The following is a 20,989-nucleotide window of genomic DNA, read 5'->3' as shown; positions in this document are numbered from 1 at the left end:
GATGACATACAGACAATTTCCTATGAAACTCACTAATATATTATCTAGACCAAACTACCCCAATTTAAATAACAAATAACTTCTTGTGCAGTAATCTGTCAGAGACCTATGTAAATCTAGATATACTACTACTATATGTAAGTCTAACTCATACACGAGTAGTACATCTTTCTCAGGTAGTAATCATCATTACTACCTGAGATAATGAGACATGTGTAGCATATTATGATGGAATTACACAATTAATTTTACATTATTACTAGCTTCCTATCAAGATCTGTTGCCTTAAAATGTCAGAACTGACACTTTAAGGAACAGATCTTGATCTTCCTCTGGGTCTGTCTTTGTCCTGCCACTCTGGTATCAAACACTTCTTTCTAAACATTCCTTTCTCATTCTTTCTTTCATTGGCACATGGTAATTAGCATTCATTATGTCAAAATTATGGAGATACTACCGTGCTAGAGTAATAACTTAAATTTCCCGATATTCTGATTTTCATATTTAGATCTGTCTCCATCTGGAGCACGCACGCATACACAATGAGAAACAAGTTACATTACAATTCATAGTGTATGCTCAAGTATCACTAATTTGGTTAACAATTACCCTATTTTCTGGCCATTGCCTACCTCATTCTGTTTAAGTAACAATATTATTATTATTATTATTATTATTTGACACCTCCAGGGAGTCCAAAGACTCATCAAGGGAGGGAAGCTGCTCTACAACTCTGTCTTCTCCACTCAATCCAACAACTTGCCGCAACTATACCAAGGCCATCTACTGCCGACCACCACCATCGGTATTTCCACAGACAATCACAAACATCCATATCCATGGTGGGATTCAAACCCACAGCCTTTTTGGCTGGAGATCGGATATGCTTACCACTCGGCCAGCCAAGCTGGCGACATACAATGCTACATTAGATTAGCTCTGCTCTCATATACTTGAATGAAATGAAGTCGAGTTCCTATGTAACGTGATCATTTTTAATATGACTGATGTTGATAGCATCTGCACTCCCTCATTTTCCTTGGACCTAATTTTGGACCCTTGGTCAAATTTCAGATCTATAAGTTAAAATTAGTCCACACATTGTCTTGCATGCTACTAATTTAATGTTTTGTCTAATTTTTCTCTTATTCCATGTATATTTATTTAACTGGCTTCCCACCATGCCAACTTAGATTATTCTGTTTTAACATGTATATATAATATATCATCATCATCATCAACAGCCTTCTTCAGTCAACTGCTGGATGAATACCTCTGCATGTTTCTTTCAGTTTGGCTGATTTTGTGCATCTCTACACTATAAATGTCCATAATATCCTTTTATTCCATCATTCTATCTTACTATTGTTCTACTAGATATCCAATATGCAGTTTTTGGTGTCCATCCATTCTGTTGTTCTATTTGTCCATCTGCTCTCAGAAATTTTTGTCACATGTATTACCCAGAACCATTTATTGCCTTTGTCATTGTTGCAATATCCATTATCTTTGTTTATTTCCTTATCCCATTATTATTCTTTTTATCTAACCATGTTTCTCCCAGAATAGTTCTTTCCATGTGTTGCTGTGTTGTTTACAATCTCTCTGTTTTAAGTCAATCTCCAAGTTTCACTACCGTATGTTATTGTTTGGAGTACACACTGGTTGTAAATCTTTCTTTTTAAACAGACTTTTAAATTTATTTTAAATATATCTCTATAATGAATAAATCTGTCCAGGATAGAAAGATTTTATTCTAGATAAAATTTTATTATCAAGTTTATAGCTTTAAATTAAAGATGCCAAAAAATTATATTCTTGATTAATCCTTTATCCAAATGCAACCAAACAAAATTTGCATGTGAAGTATCTTCATGACTAGACTACTTATCTAAAGAGACTAGTGACTTCACATTAATTGTCATAATGTAATGCCATGAATTACAAATAGTTCTAATCCAGAATATTTTAATAATAAGGTGCTACACCTTTTTGCTACTTGTATATGAGAAATATCTGACTCTTGTATTGGATGTGTGCATTATGGAATACTAAGGCAATTAATGTGAAGTCACTAGCCTCTTTATACAAGTAGCCTAGTTGTGAAGATACTTCACATGTAAACTTTGTTTGCTTACACTTGGATAAGGATTAAACAAGAACATAATTTTTTGGCATCATTAATTTAAATTATAACCAAATGAAAAACATTCAACAAGTATATGGCCATATGAAATGACTCATGCTAGATATTTATATGAACTCACTATTCAATCTGTTTTTTAAATTTATTTTGTTTTCTTTCTGGATTGTTTCCACTATAGATTATTCAAGATTTGTTCGTATTTATCTGTTGACCTATCTTCAGACTTACTTCATGTAATTCAATAATCAAGTGGCCTAATTATTTTAGTGATGCCTATTAGTATAATATCATTGGAAAATCATAGATCACTTAAATATTCTTCATCAATATATTTAATTTGTCATCTTTGATAAAAATTATGCTTAAATACCAAAATATAGGTATTTGCCCTTGAAAATACAGTTGGTATTTACTCTATCTCTATTTTCATGGTTGTTTGTCATTTTACTGCTCAGTTTTATTCTAAATATGTTACAATAAATATTCAATTTAGTTATAATAATGTAGGCATGTTCTGGATTTTAGACAACTGCATTGGACAAGGCAGATGGTTACACAGTGGTATACTTAGATTTTGCAAAGGCTTTTGATAAATTACCACATAATAAGTTGATAATCAAACTAGAATGGATGGGGATGGATATTAGTCAAGTGCATTGCATTGGAGATTGGCTATCTGATAGGTATCAACAAGTTGTGTTGTGTATGGGGGAGGGGAGCAATATCCTGGAAGAGGAAAGTCACTAATGGTGTGCCTCAGGGCCATTGCTGTTTAACCTGTGTGTTAATGATATCAAGGAAGATTTGAATGGAGATATTTGGTTGTGTTTGCAGATGATGCAAAGATGGGAAAAACTAGAGGAGTAGAATGTAGCCTTACAAGAAGACGTGAACAGACTGAGTTGATTCCTGCTCCAGCACAGGAGTGGGTATGCCAGTTCAATGTTATGAAATATAAGGCTTTAAAATTTGGAAAACAATAATAATGATGATTACTCTTGATGGGATCTGTTGTTGGAGGAAATCAGAGATCTTGGAGTGATGGTGGATAGGGATCTAAAATTTAGAGGACCCATTCAAATTTTTCCAGATACAAGTTTGTAATTGGTGGTGACAGTGGAGAATCTCTATCCAATCTCTATCTAAAGGGCAAGGTAAGTATTAAAACTAACAGTATGGACTGTTAGTTTTAATACTTACCTTGCCCTTTTAGTAAGAGAAACAAAAGATAGAGTTTAAAAAATTTCTGCCATACTGAGTGAAAACAAAGGTGACTCCTTCATTGGTACATATGTAAACAATGCTACTGAATCCAAACTAGTCAGAATGCAGATTAATTTACTGGAATTTAGGATTTTTTTTTTCTTTTGATAAATGAGAGGAATTTTTAATGAATGAATCATTATGACTGCTGTAGCTGGAAAAAAAAAAGTAACTAAAATCAAACCTAAATCCACAAATCAAACCCCAAAATCCATAGTCTATAAACAAACTCCAAAATCCAAAAAAGCCCTAAAAATCCATAAAATCAAACCTAAATCCAAACTAATCAGAATGCCAGATTCTTCTTCTTCTTCTTCAAACTTTTGGTTCTGTCCACTGCTGGATGAAGGTCCCCCCCATGATTTTCCAGGTAAATTAATGCCAGATTAATTTACCTTAATTTTAGAGATTTTATTTCAAAAAAGGAAAGCAATCATGGTGACTGATAAGCCTGAAAAGAAGGTTCAGAAAAAAATCCTCTAGTTCTGTGTGACATTAATCAAACCTAAGTTTTTTTTTGTTTTGATGGTCTAGCATAATGGAACCAGAAATGTTAATTGTTGCCCACAAGAGAACATAGGCAGCTTCACTACCTTCAGTACACTTTTGTTGTGTCGGAAATAACTGGCCCACTCTGTGACCACCATTTGTTTCAGCCACAACATGAGAAACTACTCACTTAAGATAAAGACATGCTTGAGCTCTCAAGAGCAAAGGCATAGAAGCAATGAATAAAGTGTAATTTGAGACTGTAACAATTTAATCAATAATATTATTGTAATGTAATCCAAAAGCTATGTTATAAATCATGCCCAATACAGGAAAAGTTATGTTAAGTGACTTCAGAGTTGTTAACCAATCAGCGGAGGGTCTCATCATTATGTATCAGTCCATGACTCAGCAGAAAAATCCGAGACGTCATCCAGTAAACTCGGCAGTAAGAGTTCCATCAAGAAGGCCGCCGAGGAAAGAATGTGACCCTATGAGACCAATCAAAGACGGCTGTATGAGTGATGTCGATAGAGAGAGAGAGAGAAAGAGAGGGCGCTTGCTAGCATGATATAAGCGCGGCGTGCTTTTCAAATGCTCTCTTGTTTCCTGATTTTTCCTGTGTGCAAGTGAGAAGGCCGTGAAGGCTGAGGATGCTTGACACCGGTTTCCAGCAGCCCTCCACGTTGCAGTGGGTTCCATCACGTACAAGTCTTCCAACTGTACAACAAGAAACCAGCAGACAGGGCCATTGGTGAGTTACCGCCAATGTAACTACTTCATAGGATTCAACAAAGAAAGACAGCGGAGACGACAAGGAGGTCCTGTCGTATCCGAGGAAAGAATAGCTATAAAACCAGGGAAACTAATTGGTAAGCCAAACAATTCTTACCTATATGCTTAAGAAGTGCTGTAAGGGAAAGGAAAAGAAAACCTTAGGCATAGCCCTACTAGACTCAACTCGCAGATCCTTTTGGACTGAACGTCTAGGTGTGACCTTCCTGCTGTGACTTATAAAATATGGACGTGTTAACTTTTAATAAGACAGTTTAAGAAATGAAATGTTAAATGAAGTGCACTGATTGAAATTACAGCTTTGTGCATTGGACCTATGAATTGCGTAAATCTAATAGCAAGGAGATTGATTCTCTTGAGATTTGTGATAAATAAGATTAAGCGAAATATCATGTATGAATTTTGAATAACTTAGTATTGCCAGAGCTAACATAATAACAGGAGCATCACTCAATCCTAGTGCAACCCAATGGAATAACGATGATTGAATAATGCTTCTGAGCTATGATTATATAACCTTGTATTATAAGAAGTACATAAGAGATTGAATGAGCTCAGTGCATGTGTGCAGAAATGTATTTATTGTATATTATTACCATTGCTTGATTTTCATGTATATTATAATTAGTAGTATTAAAGTGCATTGTTTTATATCAGAGTTTGTGTGTTCTGTTAACTGAGACTGACCTACCACTTGTTAAAATTACGAACTTGTGTAGGTGAAAGGGGAAACATTTGTGTAAGAAAAAACAGGGGAGCCACGACTGCATACCACGTGTTCCCGTTACTAAGTATTATTATAGTGATAGTCATTGAAGTAGACATAAGAATCAGGAATTAATCACCGGCTGGTGCAGTCATTTAAAATTAAATAAATTTGCTGGAAATAACTCCTGGTACACGTAAGAATTAAAAACAGAATAAAGAATAAAAGGAATAAAGAGAATACAAACATTAAAGTAAATATGAAGACATAACATTTTATTATTATTATATGGGTATCTCCAGAGAGGTCAATAACTGATTGCAAGAGATACACACTATACAGTATTCACTCAATACCTATCATTCTTCTTTTGATAAATGAGACTGGTGACAAGTGGTGGTTACTCCCTGAAATTGAAGGAATGAATTCATTCCCTGACACAGTTACCTCTGGCAACCCATTCTACTCATTCATCATGCTCTCTAAGCAAAATCTAGTCTGTCCATATTATTATTATTATTATTATTATTATTAAGAGAGAGTGCCAGGGAGTCAGGGGGACTCATCGAGGGAGGCCACATACTACATGCACTAGCTATCATACTTATTCTTGAATTCATTCACACTGTTTGCACTCACAACATCCATCCAATGGCAATCCATTCTAATCACACACCATCCTATGAGAGAAAAATTTAACCCTCACTCTCTTCTTAGTGCCATTCATTCTCAGCTTCCAAGGATGCCCTCTTGTCCCTTCCCCACCCTCCACATAAACTGAAAAATTTCATCAATCAAAATCCTGTATGACCCTTTCAGAATTAAGTGTCTGCAGTCTATAAATTCTCAATCTGTATTCATAATCAGTGTTCCACAATCCTGATATCATTTTAAACACTCTCTTTTGCACTCTCTCCAATATATCAGAATCACAACAGACACCAGGAGACCAGACCTGTGTACAATGTCCAAGTGAGGTCTTATCAAGGCCTTGTAAAGAGACAAAATGACATCCATATCTTTACATGTGAACGTTCATTTCAGCATTGCAATCATCTTTTGAGTTGTATTTGCAATCTTTGCTACATGGATCCTGAACTTCAACTTCCTATCTACTAACACTCCAAGATCCCTAGCCTCATCAGTTTCTTCAAGCATAATCCCACCAATATAATAAGACACTGGATATCTAATCACGCCAAAGTGAATGACTTTACATTTACTGACATTGAACTAACATCCATTTTCCCATGTCCTAAAATCAAATCATACCTTACACAATTTCTAGGAGTAACCACTTATTCTCTCTTTCATCTTATCATGTACTGAATTTTTTTTTAATCTAACCTTACCTTACACAATTTCTGGGAGTAACCACTTATTCTCTCTTTCATTTTTGTCATGTACTGATTTTTTTTAATCTAGCCTATAAAACTCCTGTAGTAAGTTATATGTTTCCATCACATTCCCTCTTTTCTGCCTATTAACTAATATTTCAAAGATATTCAATCTATCCTGTAAACAATTATTGGCAAATACAAATCAATAATCAGCTGACCTGGTTGGCCAAGTGATTAGCACATCTGCTTTCTATGGGTTTGAATCCTACTGTGGGCATGGATGTTTGTGATTGTCTATGAAAATACTAGTTATGGTGGTGGGAGGTAGATGGCATTGGTGTAGTTGCGGTTTATTGTAGTTGGTGGAGACAGAGTTGTAAAGTAGGTGCCCTCTGTTGATGAGTCTATGGACTCCCTGGAGGTGTCACGTAATAATAGTAATAATCTATCCTCACAGAGAGAATTCTACAGATCTCCCAATATCTTGGTCACTTGCCTCTGGAACCTATTAATGACTTATGAATCTCTAAGAAACTCAGGTGATATTAATAAATATCAAGACATATCAGAGCTCATTAAAAGGAATAGCAGCATCTTTATTTCTATTTGTCAGTGGTGTGTTCTTCAAAACATCCAAATCCTAATGAGCTATTTTGTCCCATTTTGCAATATACTTTCTGATCTTCAACTTCCTGCCAACTATTTAACCCAAATATCAAGCCTCATGAATTTTCTGCATACTAATACCATCAAAGTAATGCACAGCTTGTAATATTTTCATCCCAAAGTGCATAACCTTATACTTTACCACATAGAATTAGCAGTCATTATCCTTTGTCCATACTGTTCATCTATTTAAATTATCCTGAATGATCTCTACATTTTTATTAACTACACTCCTACCTACTTTTGCATTATCAGCATATCAGATATTTTCATTCAAATCATTCTCTATATCATTAATGATCAAATTAAATAACTACAGCCAGTGTAGAGAAGCCAGTGGTTCATCTATGGCCACCTGCCTTCTCTTGAATTCTATTCTACCATATGCTACTCACTGATGCTGTCTGTCACTTGGCAATTCTCTTTTCTATATCACCAGCCTCACATCCAATCCCATTTGTTCCAGTTTACAAGGGCGGTCTGAAAAGTTCTCGGCCTAACAATGAAAAAACGAATTTATAATTTCAAAATTATTTTTATTTTTCAAAATAATCTCCCTTAAGACTAATACATTTATTCTAGCAATGCTCCAGTACCATTATCCTGTACCTGTAGTGGTTCTAAGTAAGATCTGCAAAATACCCCTCTACAGCCTGCAATTACCTCTTGATTCGAAGAAAAACACTGACCAGCAATGAAGAGTTTTAGTTTTGGGAACAGATAGAAGTCAGAGGGAGCCAAATCTGGGGAACAGGATGGATGTTCCAACAATTCATAGTGCAGATCCCTTAATTTTCCCATTGCCAAAACACCTGTGTGGGAAGCATTGTCCTGATGAAAGATGATTTTTTTCCTTCTGCAAACTGGACCTTTTCTCACAAATTTTTTTGATCTTTTAATTCTGATCTTTTAATCTAGTCTGATTAAAAGATCAGAATAATATTCCCTGGTTATTGTTTTACCCTTTTCAAGATAATTAATAAACAAAATGCCTTTATCATCCTAAAACACCAATGCCATGACCTTTCCTGCATGGAATAGATTTTGTCTTCTTTGAACAACTGGCTTCTGTCCACTGTTTTGACTGCTGTTTGGATTCTGGTGTGTAATGGTGAATCCAAATCTAAATCCCATAGTAATAAATCGATGTACAAAATCAGTTTTATTCTTGTTAAAATGCTCCAAGCATTGTTCAGAGATTTTTGTGCGAGTGCATTTTTGATCTGCTGTGAGCAAGTGCAGCACCTATCTTGCACAAAGCTTTTTCATTTGCAATTCTTCATGCAAAATATATCCTACACGTTCTTTTGAAATGCCTATAGTCTTAGCAATTTCACGCACTTTAACTGGCTGGTCATCCAATACCATATTGTGCACACGATCAATGATTTTTGATGTTGTTACACTTTTTGGATGTCCTTAACGTGGATCATCTTCAAGGCTGGTATGGCCAAGTGTAAACTTAGCAGCCCATTTCTTAATTGTCGAAAATGGAAGAGAAGAGTGCCCATAAACTTTTATGAACTTTGAATGAATTTCTTTTGGAGTTAAACCTTCTTTTATAAAGAATTTTAGAACACCACATGATACTCAATTTGATCCATTTCAAGGGATACAGACAACATTTTTGCTTCAGATAGCTGATTAAAACAAACTACTTTATAGAATGACTTGCAATTTCACATGGATGCTTATGGCAGTTGTACCAACTTAGAAAAAAAAATCTTGCTATCTGTGGTCGAGGCCGAGAACTTTTCAGACCACCCTCATACATTACAGACTCCACATAGAATCCTATCAAATGTTTTTGCAAAGTTCAGCAAGATCACAGTGCAGTCATTTCCTTTATCCAACTCAGCTTTTACTTTATTGTAGAAAAAGAGTAAATTACTAAAGCAAGACCAATTCTTCATAAAACAGTGCTGTTTCCCTTGGAGTATCATATTCCATAGCCCTCATTCCCGAGTTCTGTCCTTAACCAACATTTACGATACATTTACTACCATGCCTGAGATAATGATTACTTTATAATTTGCTACCCATGCTTAGAGTTCCTTTATGTAATGGAACCATTGTATTCTCTTTCCAATCCCTTGACACCTTGATGAGACCAAAAGAGCTTGGTCACAGGTAGTGCCAATTCTCTTGTGCAGTCTCATAACATAAGAGCTGATATATCATCTAATCCCATATCTACATTAACACTAAGATTATGTAATATCCTAAGAACATCCACCACATAGTAAATGAATCCCTGTCAAGTTCCTTTGGCCTGCTCAGTAAATTTCTTCTCATAACCTTCTTTTGCTCTCCTTACTATGCTGGTTATCTTTCTTATCTGTTCTCTACATTGCTACTGAAAATAAAGACTTTGTGATCACCTTTTTATTTATATTCCCTCCACAATGTTTTTTTTTTCCCCCAGCTTATGCTGACTAATGCTCCTCATACATTTAATTCCCAACTGATTTATCCTCCTGGCCATGGGTATGATAGTGCTTCTCTCAAAGCAGTCTTCGATCATTTCTCATGCTCTAATGACATTCTCTGTGGCTATCTTTTGGCACTATTCCTAGATGATTTTTCTATGCTTGTCTTAATTACTGGCTTTGTGGTTTCCCATTATATATATTATTTTAATACTCAAAATTCCACATGCACATGTTTAGAAATCTGGAATTTTCAGTTAAGAGTCATGATTAATCTTCTCAACCAAAGGCAACTTTGGTTATGGACAAATCTTCTGATAACACCAGATCCCAACACTCACACTGAGTTTCCCTTCATTCACATGCTGTTTAAGGTAATTTTCACTCAGTAGCTGTAGAAAATTCATTTCCTTCCTACTATGTGACCTTTCCTCCTGTCAATTACACCTTATTATAATTTGAGGTCCCTATTATAATTATTCATGCTGTACTCACTGTGCTAATCCACTAATGCATGCAACCCACATTTGCAATGAAACCACTGGCCTAAGTAGCAACCAACAATATATTTTGTCCTGTTGACTTTCATTTCAATTTCATACTAAATAGCCTTGCACACTACCTCTCACCTGTCTTTGCCTTACTGCTTTACTTTTGCTGGTTGCAATTACTGCCCCCATATGAAACAAATATTACTGTTTTGTTGGATCATCCAACCAGCTTAGAAATGAATTGTGTGATCATAGTGGGTGCAAATGGTTAATAAAAACAATAAAAAAAATTTAAAAAAAACTTAATCCTGTGTTAGACATTAACTATAGAAGAAAAGCCCTTATTAGCTGCTTTTCAAACACAGCTGATCAAGGTAATTAAGAAAGGAAGTAAATCAACTTCAATTTCAGTGACTGAATTCCTTCATACATTCTCTGATATTGAAACTTAGTATCCCAGCTTTGGAAATTATATGCAATGATATATTTAGTGGGCTGCAGACTTAACTGCTAATGCAATTCACACAATAAAATTAGAGTAATTTAAATAAACAAGGATAGCAACATGTTGAGGAATCTGGTTGAGAAAATGTTGCCCACTTCAAGTGCCGAATTTTCTACCTGCAGAATTTCAAACATGGATTAAAATTAGAAAATCCTGCATATCATTAAAAGGATCAAAGATATTTTATAATTACTACACTGACTACCTTAACATTTTTATTATTATACATTATTAATAATTACAATACAATAATTAATAATTAACTATTATTAATGATAGTGGGAAGGACCTGGAAGGAGACATTCAATTGTTTGCAGATGATGCCAAGATCAGCTGGCAATCAGGGATGCTACTGATATACAGTGCTTACAGAATGATTTGAATAACCTGGTATGGTGGGCAAATGATAATGGTTATCAATTCAATGTTTGTAAGTATAGAAGTTATGTATTTTGGCATTATGAAATTTCCAATGGCATATTATACTGGTAGGATTATGTTACAAGAAATTAATGAGCTCAGAGATTATGGAGTTATAGTGGATAGAAAAACTGAAGTTCAAAGGTCAAATACAACTCAAATGACATGTATGACAACACCTGGACTTCTGTGTGCAGATTTGGTCTCCTTGGTTTGAAGGGAAAAAGAAGCTGTGGAAAGAGCATAAAGAAGAGTAGTAGAGATGATATCAGGATTATGGAATGTAGATTACAAGGACAGATTGAAAGTAAATATGAGCAAGAGTGACATGATAGAAGTCTATAATTTATTAATTGATGAAATATTTTGTTATGGTGGTGAGGAGGTTTCATTAGTTAGGGAAAGGATGGAGAGTATTTGAGAAAATTTGTCTGTGGTTAAGAAAAAGGTGAGAGCTAGGTTTTTCTCTCATAGAGCAGGGAGTGAAATTGCTGGGGATATGAATGAGATAAAGATATATATGCAAAGATAGCAAGGGTAATTTCTAATAACCCTTCCTGGTATCACATCATTCATAAAAAAATAATAATAATACCAGGCTCTCACTATAGTGAACTTGTAGAGATAAAAGTAACAATTTGCTAGAGTGAATTTCATTATATATGATGCTGATGATGCTATGAACTTTTATTATTGTTATTACTATGTCTTGGACAACCCCACGAAATCAAAGACTGACTGCAGAGAGAGAGATTCCATTCTAAGTATTGTTCAAATAATGCCTATCATACCTCTCCTTGAAATTATTCACTTATGAAGCACTTGCAACCACCTCTGGCATCTCATTCCACTACTTAACAAGCAAAAAATCTAGTTATAATGCCCTTGCTAACTGCAGTCTTAAACAATTTCCAGGGGTGATGACCTCTTGTTCACTCCCCTCCTTCCATGTATTGAAAGAGTGTTTGGTAGTAATCTTAAAATGCCATTAAATCCTATTAAATGGGTTTTAACTCATTCTTCCACAGTACTAGGCTATCCAAAGAAGGACTTAAGTTCAATTCTAGCCACCACTAGAGAAACTTTTTCTAAGCTCCCTTGAGGTATCTTTGGCATCTTTGGCACGGGCAAGCAGGTTTTCTCTCAGAATTTTTTTTTTTTTTTTGTTCTGTAAACTCAAGAAAATTGACCATAGAACCCACGCTATTTTTCAGAGAAAATATTGCGTTAAGGTTAGGGACCAAGAGATGGTAGAAGTACTTAAAATTAGGGATGGGTCTTGGACCAGCCATCTCTGATTGGCTACAAGTAGAGGTTAAACCGTGCACTCAGTTTCCAAATGTTAAACAGGGTTAAAATGGTCTTTACTATACTCGCTCTCTCTATAAGGAAATAAAAGGCATTAGCAAGCTGATTAATAACATTCTATCAATATAAATTTCTGTCATATGCCTTCTTTTTAGTCAATGAGCTAGTTTTTGAAGCCTCCCGACTTTCAATCTATTCTCCAAGGAAGCATTTCGTAGATCTGCCACAATCTTAGTCACTCACCTCTGGATCCTCACCACTACTTCATCTCCATGGAATTCAGATGACCAGATCTGCACATATAAGGTCGCATATGACTTTATTAAATCTTATAACAAAGAATAATACCATCCCTATCTCCAGTTGCAGGACATTTTTTAACACCCGTGTAATCTGATGTGCTGTTATGTCTACTTTCAATATGCCCTCTGAACTTCAATCACTTGTCCACAATAATCCCCCAAATCTTTGGCTTCATGAATTTTCTGTAGTTCAGTTTCATCAATGTAGTATCCAGCTTGTGATTTCTTACACTTGGCCACATTAAACTAGCAGCCCTTTACCTTTGTCCAAAATACAAAACAGTCTATTTAGTGTACTGCAGTATCTCTACATCAACATTATTGACATGTAGTTCCTAGCTTTGCAACATTGGAACAATGGAATATTTCCTAATATCACTGATGTACAAATTAAATCCATTGGTCTCCACTCTGTTGTTTCAGACCAATGGATGGAGCAAGACAAAGAGGAAGACCCAGAAGAAGGTGGAGAGATGAATTGGAACAAATTGCAGGAGTGAGATGGATGGGAGAGGCAGAAAACAGAGTGATCTGGAAAATCATGAGGGAGACCTTTGTCCAGCAGTGGACAGAACCAGAAGGTTAAAGAAGAAGAAGATAAATTAAATGGCAGAGAACCAAATACAGAATCCTGAAGTACATTACTAGTCACCTGCCTTCTCCTGGACTCAAATCCACCATACAGAACTTTTTGATATCTATCAGTCACCCTTTTATCCAAATCATTAGCTTCATATCTATCCCAATTGGCTTCAATTTATGCACTAGAGTTCCATGTGGTATCCTCTCAAATGACTTTCATCCAATAGCATCACTGTATAGCCATATCCTTTATCCAGCTCACTGTCATTTTATTATAAACAATATGTACAGTCAAACAACATGTACTTCAGAACACATGCAATTTACAGACAAAAAATACTGTTGTTGATGATGTCGGGTGGTGTATGGTACTGATGGTAGTAGTGTCATAGTAGGAGAATTAAGTAGTAGTGGAGAGGGTGAGATGTATTTAGTGAAGTAGAGTAGAGTGCCCTCACACGATGAGTCCTTGGACTCCCTGGAGGTGTCACATAATAATAATAATAATAATAATAATAATAATAATATGCAAATTACTAAGACAAGACCTACCTTCACAAATCCATGCTGTCCTTATAAAGTACAGTGGTACTTTGGATTGCGAGTAACTTGGTCTGCGAGTGTTTTGCAAGACAAGCAAAAATTTTTAATAAATTTTAACTTGATAAACGAGCGAGGTCTTGCAATATGAGTATTACCTATATGCTTTGTCTGCCGAGCGTCACGTGATCACAAGCCGCTCAGGATTGTGGATAATCGTCTCACATTCTAGGTCTCAGTCGGCATACCTCGTTTGTATAGTCAACATTTGTGCTAGCATTGTGACCATGTGTGTGTGCATAAAGCATTTTTTTATTTTGTGTCCAAATGTAATGAATGTTCTTTATTAACTGTACTACAACAATGGCCCCAATGAAGAAAAGGGTTGAAAAGGAAGGCGGTAAGAAGAAGAAAATGATTACGGTGGAAGTAAAGAAGGAAATCATCGGGAAGCACGAACAAGGTATGCCAGTGGCTGCCATCGCAAGATTTTATAAGTCTACATCAACGATTTGCGCAGTATTAAAGAAGAAAGAAGAACTAAGGGGAAAGTCATCCTACCCAATACAATTACTATAATATGTAATTGTAATGTAATTAATAAATTCGATTACTTTATGTATCAGTATTACATTTAAATACATAATAAACATATAAGAAGGTACACATATATAAGGTATACGAAGGTATTTGTATTTTGTATTAATCATTTTTATATGAATATTTTTGAGTTTTGGGACGAATCATCTGAGTTTCCATTATTTGTTATGGGGAAATTCGCTTTGAAATAAGAGTGCTCTGGATTACAAGCACATTTTCGGAACGAATTATGCTCACAAACCAAGGTACCATTGTATCATATTCCTGTCCACCCAATTCTGAATTCTGTTTATTATCAACTTTTCTGATATCTTAACCATCACTCTGAAGATACTGAGTGGCCTATAATTTGCTACTTCTGTCCTGAAGCCTCCTTTATGGAACTGCTTTATCTTCTTTCCATTTTATTAGCACTTTATCAGATCTGAGACTTAAATTAAACAGCTTGGTCAGAGGAAATACCAATTCTCTCACACATTCATGTAATACACAGCTAATAGGCCATCTTATCTCATAGCAGTGTTCACATTAAGGTTCTACAATATCATAAGAACCTCTAATTCACCTACTAGTTTCACATCAGTCAATGTTACATCTAGCACTGCAACATCTCCGCATGGATGATATATCCTCACAAAATATTCATAAGTAATGCTGCTATTTCCTTTGTTTCTGTTACCTCCCTAGTATTAGCAATCATTAATACTAGTCATTCTTTCTTTTATTCACTATACAGAGAAAGAATTCTGGGATTTCCTTTATGCTGATCATCTTTCCTTTTATATACTCTTCAGAATGCTTTCTTTTTCTATATCCCCTGCTAAACGATACTACTTATCCATCTAATATCTGACTTTTAAGTATACATTCTGATACTAGCAGTCTCAGTCACACAAGTGTTAGACTATTTGTCCAGGAAGTTTAACTGCCTCTATTATATCTTGTATTAAACATTTATTATATTACAAAATCCAAACCTGATATTATCAAATTATTATATTAATGAATCAAATTACCTAGTTAAAGCTATTTGGAATGTTTTATATCCAGCAATGAAAGAAGCTAATTTTGTGAGTGACTGTTTTCCTGAACCTCCAACTCCAACCAGTAATGCATGTCCTCCTTCTGTTCGGACAATGCGAGATATCTGAAATACAAACTTCATTAGTTAAGATAGCAGAAAGAACAGAATATTTTATATAGACTACGTGCATATATGTAAGAATAGAAATTCTAATCAAAGTTTTTAAAGTTTAAACAATTTTAAATTTTAATTTCTTATTCCAAGTCATCTAGACTTAGAATAAGAAGTGTGACTCCAGATGCTTCTTTCCCTACATTTGCATTATAGTCTCCCATGATAAGGTTGATGTCATGTTTCTTTATCATTTTGAGAAGTTCATTCAGTTGAGAATAGAAAAGGTCAATTTCTGCATCATCCTTGTCTGCAGTCAGTGCATATACTTGTATAACATTGATGTCTGCTTAGCCTTGAGTTGTAGGAGCATTAGCCTATTGGAGAATGGAATGAAATCAAGTACACTTTTGGCTGCTTCTTTACTTGATATTCGTACTCCATACTGTTAGTATTATTACAGAGTACTATAGGGTCATTTTTTTTTATTATTTTTATTATTTACATGAAACCTCCAGGGAGTCCAAAGACTCATCGAGGGAGGGCACCTACTCTACAATTCTCTGCTCCACCAACCGTAACTACCATCATCATCTGCACGAATGGCATCTACTGCTCACCACCACCACCACTAGATTTTCACCGACAATCACAAACATCCATGCCCACAGCGGGATTTGAACCTGCAGCTTTTTGGCTGGAGAGTGGATACGCTAACCACTTGGCCAACCAGGCCGGCAAGCCTGGTTGGCCGAGTTGTTGGAGCAGTAGTTACCTGAGCCTAGCCATCTTATTTTACTCAGGCCAAAGATTTGTATTTTTAGTCTTCTCATTTCTTCAATAACATTTCTCCTTTCCAGCTTCAGACATAGTTCTAACATTCCATGTTCCTATTTTGATTGATTCGTCAGAGATTCTTAGCACCCCTCTCCTATTTAAGGGATGGTGGGAACACAAGGCCATTGTTCTTGTTGTGTTTACCATGGTGATTGTTCTGAGTAAGTTGAATGCAGTGGTTTCCCTTCTTGCATTCTGCATTGCAGTACTATGGCCATTAAGGAAGTTCTATCCATGCCCCTAGGTATCTAGTCTTGAGCCTTTTCAATGTCATTCATCTTCAGCCTCAAGATCAGTAATGGTGCATGCTGCTGTCTGAAACCACTGAAGTTGATTCACCATATCTGGCTACTTCTGAATCACAGGAAATGAAATAGCAAACTAGTAAAGATTCACTCCTAGCCCTCAAAGACTCTTACAGCACTGGGGGGGGGGGCAGTCAAAGAGAAAGACTAGTCTACAGATAATATAAAAGATGTATATTACATGAAGTAAGCATCAGGTATCATAGGTTTCCTACTCCCATGCTCACTAAAGTGAGTCCTTGAGGTAATAATTTAAGGAAAAGCAATATGAACGAAATGTTTCAATAATTAACAATCGAAAACTTGATAACAGAACAGAGCTGTGATCTTTTAAAAGACACTGTAACTTATCACCATTTAAAATATTTATTGAAGGAATGATAAGATTTCACTTTCTTAGAAGAGAGTGCTATTGCTGATAGAGAAAGACATGTCCATACAAAGTAGAGATGCAAGAGGGAAATAGTGCCAGTGGATTTGAGGCAGTATGGTGTGAGATAGAGGTGAATAGAATGAAATACCTGAATGTTGCTACAGATCTGGTTATGTGGATAGTAGTGACTATGAAATGTATAATCAAATTAGCCAAGCAAATAAGAAAAGAGGGATTATTATGGGTAATTTCAACTATGGCAATATAGACTGGGATGATTAGATAGCAACTGGAAGTAAAGAAAAATCAGTTTCTTGAGTTTTTTGAGGGACAACTATCTCAGACAGTATGTAACAGGATTGAGATTGAGCACACGAGGATTGAGGGCCTTGGACTTGATCATCTCATCAGAGGATGTAAATGAAGGGTCAAATCACCCTCCAGTTGGTGAGAGTGACCATAAAATGATTACCTGGGTGGTTGGCAGCAGTGCGAGGATCTCTGTGAGAAAAGAGTATATGTGGAACTACAAGGCTGGTGATTATGAAGAGCTCAGGAGACAGCTTGCAGTGGAATGAGGAGCTGAAAAAAGATATCTGTGCAGCTTGGGAGATATTCAAGAACTATCTAGTGGAAGCAATGTCTAAATGTATTGCAAGGATCAGAAAGTTAAATAAGGTAGGTGTGAAATGGATAAGTGAAGAGATTAAGCATGCAATACAGAGAAAAAAAGCATTATGGAGGCAGCATAAGAGAAGTGGTAATAACCAATTCCATGAGGATTACAAAGACCAGGCAAGGAGGGCGACATGGTTGATAAGGGTAGCAAAAGTGAAGTATGAGCAGCAGTTAGCTAATGAAGCCAAAAAGAATCCTAAGGCTTTTTTTTTGATATGTAGATAACAGAAAAAAGAGTGATTATGAAAAGATGACACTGATTGGAGAAAATGTTATAAGGCAGTGGCTGCTCTTCCATAATGGCTGTAGGGCTGCAGAGAATGCATCTCCAGCATTGAGTATACTAGCCAGTACTACTCACTAGTATAATCAATGCTGGAGCTGCATTCAATGCAGCCCTTATGGATGAGCCACAACTAGTATTTCTACTATAGTTAGATATAGTGGAAATACTTAATGAGCAGTTCACAAAGGTATTTCATGCTTGTGAATGTGACATCACTGAGAGATTGAAAGCAATTGATGATGGGGAGGAGAGACTGATTATAAGTGAGCAAGAGGTGTATGGGGAGTTGAGTAAACTATATGTTAATAAGGCTGTGGGACTTGATAATATATCACCAAGTATTCTGAAAGAATGTGCCATGGAGTTGACATCTGCATTGACATATTTTTTTATATGAGCCTTGCACTGGGTTGAGTTCCAAAGGAGTGAAGGAGGGCAAGATTGCGACGCTTCATAAGGGAGGTGATAGAACTCAAGTATCAAATTATAGGCCTATCTGTGTGTGTGTGTCAGGTGTTGTGGTTAAGTTGTTGGATAAGCTGGTTTGAACTATGATCCAGAATTGGGTTAACAACAATGTTATTATCTTTAATGGATAACATGGATTTACTAAAGGGGGGGGGTCATGTTTTAGTAATCTACTTACTTATTACAATAAGGTAACATCTTCCTTGGACAGAGGAGAGGGATACACAGTAGTAGTATATTTAGATTTAGCAAAAGATTTTGATAGATTACCACATGATAAGTTGATAGTCAAACCAGAGCTGATTGGATTGGATATTAGATTGTGTATGGGAAGCAATATCCAGGAAGAGGAAAGTCACTAGTGGTGGGCCACAGGGGCCTGTTTTAGAGCCATTATTGTTTAATCTGTATGTTAATGATATTGGCAAAGATATGGATGGAGATATTCAGTTGTTTGCAGATGATGCAAAGCTGTGACAATCTATGAAGAGTAGAGAAGATATTGTGGCCTTACAAGAAGACCTGAATAAATTGAGTGAATGGGCAAGGAAATGGGGATGACAGTTCAATGTTGCAAAATGTAAGGTTTTAAAATTTGGAAAACAAAGATGGGATGTAGAATTTATGCTTGGTGGGGATATATTATTGGAGGTGGAGGAAAATAGAGATCTTTGGGATACTGGATAAGGATCCGAAATTTAGGGGACACACTGTCAAAACTGTGTGGACAACACAAAGAATTCTGGGAATGATGTGGAGGACACTGACTTGTAGAAATAAGGAGATTCTTGTTCCATTGTATAAGGCTTGATTAAGCCACATATGGACTACAGTGCACAGATTTATTCACCTTGTTTCAAAAGGACAAAGAGATGTTGATAATGATCCAGATAACGTAGTTTCCTATCTCTGGAATGTCGAATATGCGGAAAGGTTGAGAAAATGCAATTTACAATATAGTGGATAGGAGAAAGAGGGCTGATATGATAGAGACCTATAAGTTAGTAAGGGATTATTATAGGATCAATGTTGGAGAAGTTTCACAGCAAACCATGGGAGATCAGAGAGGAACCAGAGAACATTCCTGGAAGCTGTATAAGGAAGGTGTCAGCTGATGAGTGAGAAGCAGGTTTTTTTGCATGCAGAGTTGTGAATGATTGGAATGCTTGCCTGGGAGTGTAGTGCCAGCAGAGAATTTGAGTGTGTGTTTAAGGCATGGTATGATGAGTTGTGTATATGAAAAAAGGACCTCCAGGATGAGTTTTTAACTCAATGGGGTCTTGGGATAATAATAATAATAATAATAATAATAATTTTGACAGTTGTATGTTTATATAAAATCAAAAGATAAACAAATCTGCAAAGAATAATAAACAAATATTTCTAACCTTCACAAGATGTAGCATTGCATCCTCGAAAAAAACAAGATCCATTCCTATACCTCTAACCATTTCATTGTAGAGAACTTGCAGCGATTTCAATCTTTCTTCTAACACTACTAAAGTTTCTACCTATAAAAAAATAATAATTATCAATATTATCATCATCAATAGCAACAGACCTTTAATGAGACCAATAATAGTCAACTGTAAATGTATGATGAATGTCAATTTTAAAGGGATCTATTGTCATCTGCTATATCTTACCTTCAAAATTCATTGACAAAGGCACTCAACACTATCTCCAGCAATTAAATTTCCTTTTCATCCAAAGAGTTTGCTCCTTGATACACTGCTTACCAATTCTTACTCAGTTTCATTGTAAGAGGGATCATTGTCCCACCCATTGCTGTGCTGCTGTTGTTATTATTACTAAGAGAGAGAGAGAGAGAGAGAGAGCAACCTCCAGGGACTCATCAAGAGAGGCCACATACTACTCACACTAGCTGACATACCTGTTATTAATTCATTCCCACTATTTGCATGCCCAACATCCAATGACAATCCATTCCAATCGTGCACTCTATGAGAGAAAAATATAGCTCTAACAACCCTGAGATGAAAAATTCCATCTACTGAAATTCTGTATGATCCATTCAGAAGTTTGAAAGTCTTAATCATATGAATCCTCTTTTCTCCTGTTTGTTAGTGTCTGCAGTCTACAAATTCTCAATCTGTCCTTAACCAGTATTCCACAATTCTTCCTTTTTAACCCTCTCCTTTGCACTCTCTCTACTGTGTCAGAATCACATAGAAACCATAAGACCAGAGACCTGCACACAATAGTCCAAGTGAGGTCTTATCAAGGCCTTGTAAAGAGACAAATTTATTTATTTATTTCATGTGTGTATGATTCATTTCAGCATTGTTGTAATTATCCTCTGAG

The 20,989-nt window shown here is 35.8% G+C and overlaps 1 protein-coding gene across 1 annotated transcript in view; it reads right to left on the bottom strand.

Annotated features, from left to right (window-relative positions):
• The window catches only part of LOC150110257 (dynein axonemal heavy chain 5-like), a 972,373-nt gene that overhangs the window by 295,246 nt on the left and 656,138 nt on the right, over positions 1-20,989 (bottom strand). The window contains exons 51-52 of the mRNA XM_090394637.1: positions 20,053-20,175; positions 15,599-15,729 (exon numbers count right to left, since the gene is read on the bottom strand). Of these exons, the coding sequence (XP_090250763.1) occupies positions 15,599-15,729; positions 20,053-20,175 (254 nt within the window). The remainder of the gene's footprint in view (positions 1-15,598; positions 15,730-20,052; positions 20,176-20,989) is intronic.

Source organism: Typopeltis vanoorti, chromosome 1 (assembly GCF_054136105.1).
Source record: "Typopeltis vanoorti isolate ZY-2024b chromosome 1, IOZ_Tvanoo_1.0, whole genome shotgun sequence".
NCBI classification, from domain to species: domain Eukaryota; kingdom Metazoa; phylum Arthropoda; class Arachnida; order Uropygi; family Thelyphonidae; genus Typopeltis; species Typopeltis vanoorti.
Note: the sequence above shows the minus strand (reverse complement) of the source record. Positions and strands in the feature narration are given on the sequence as shown.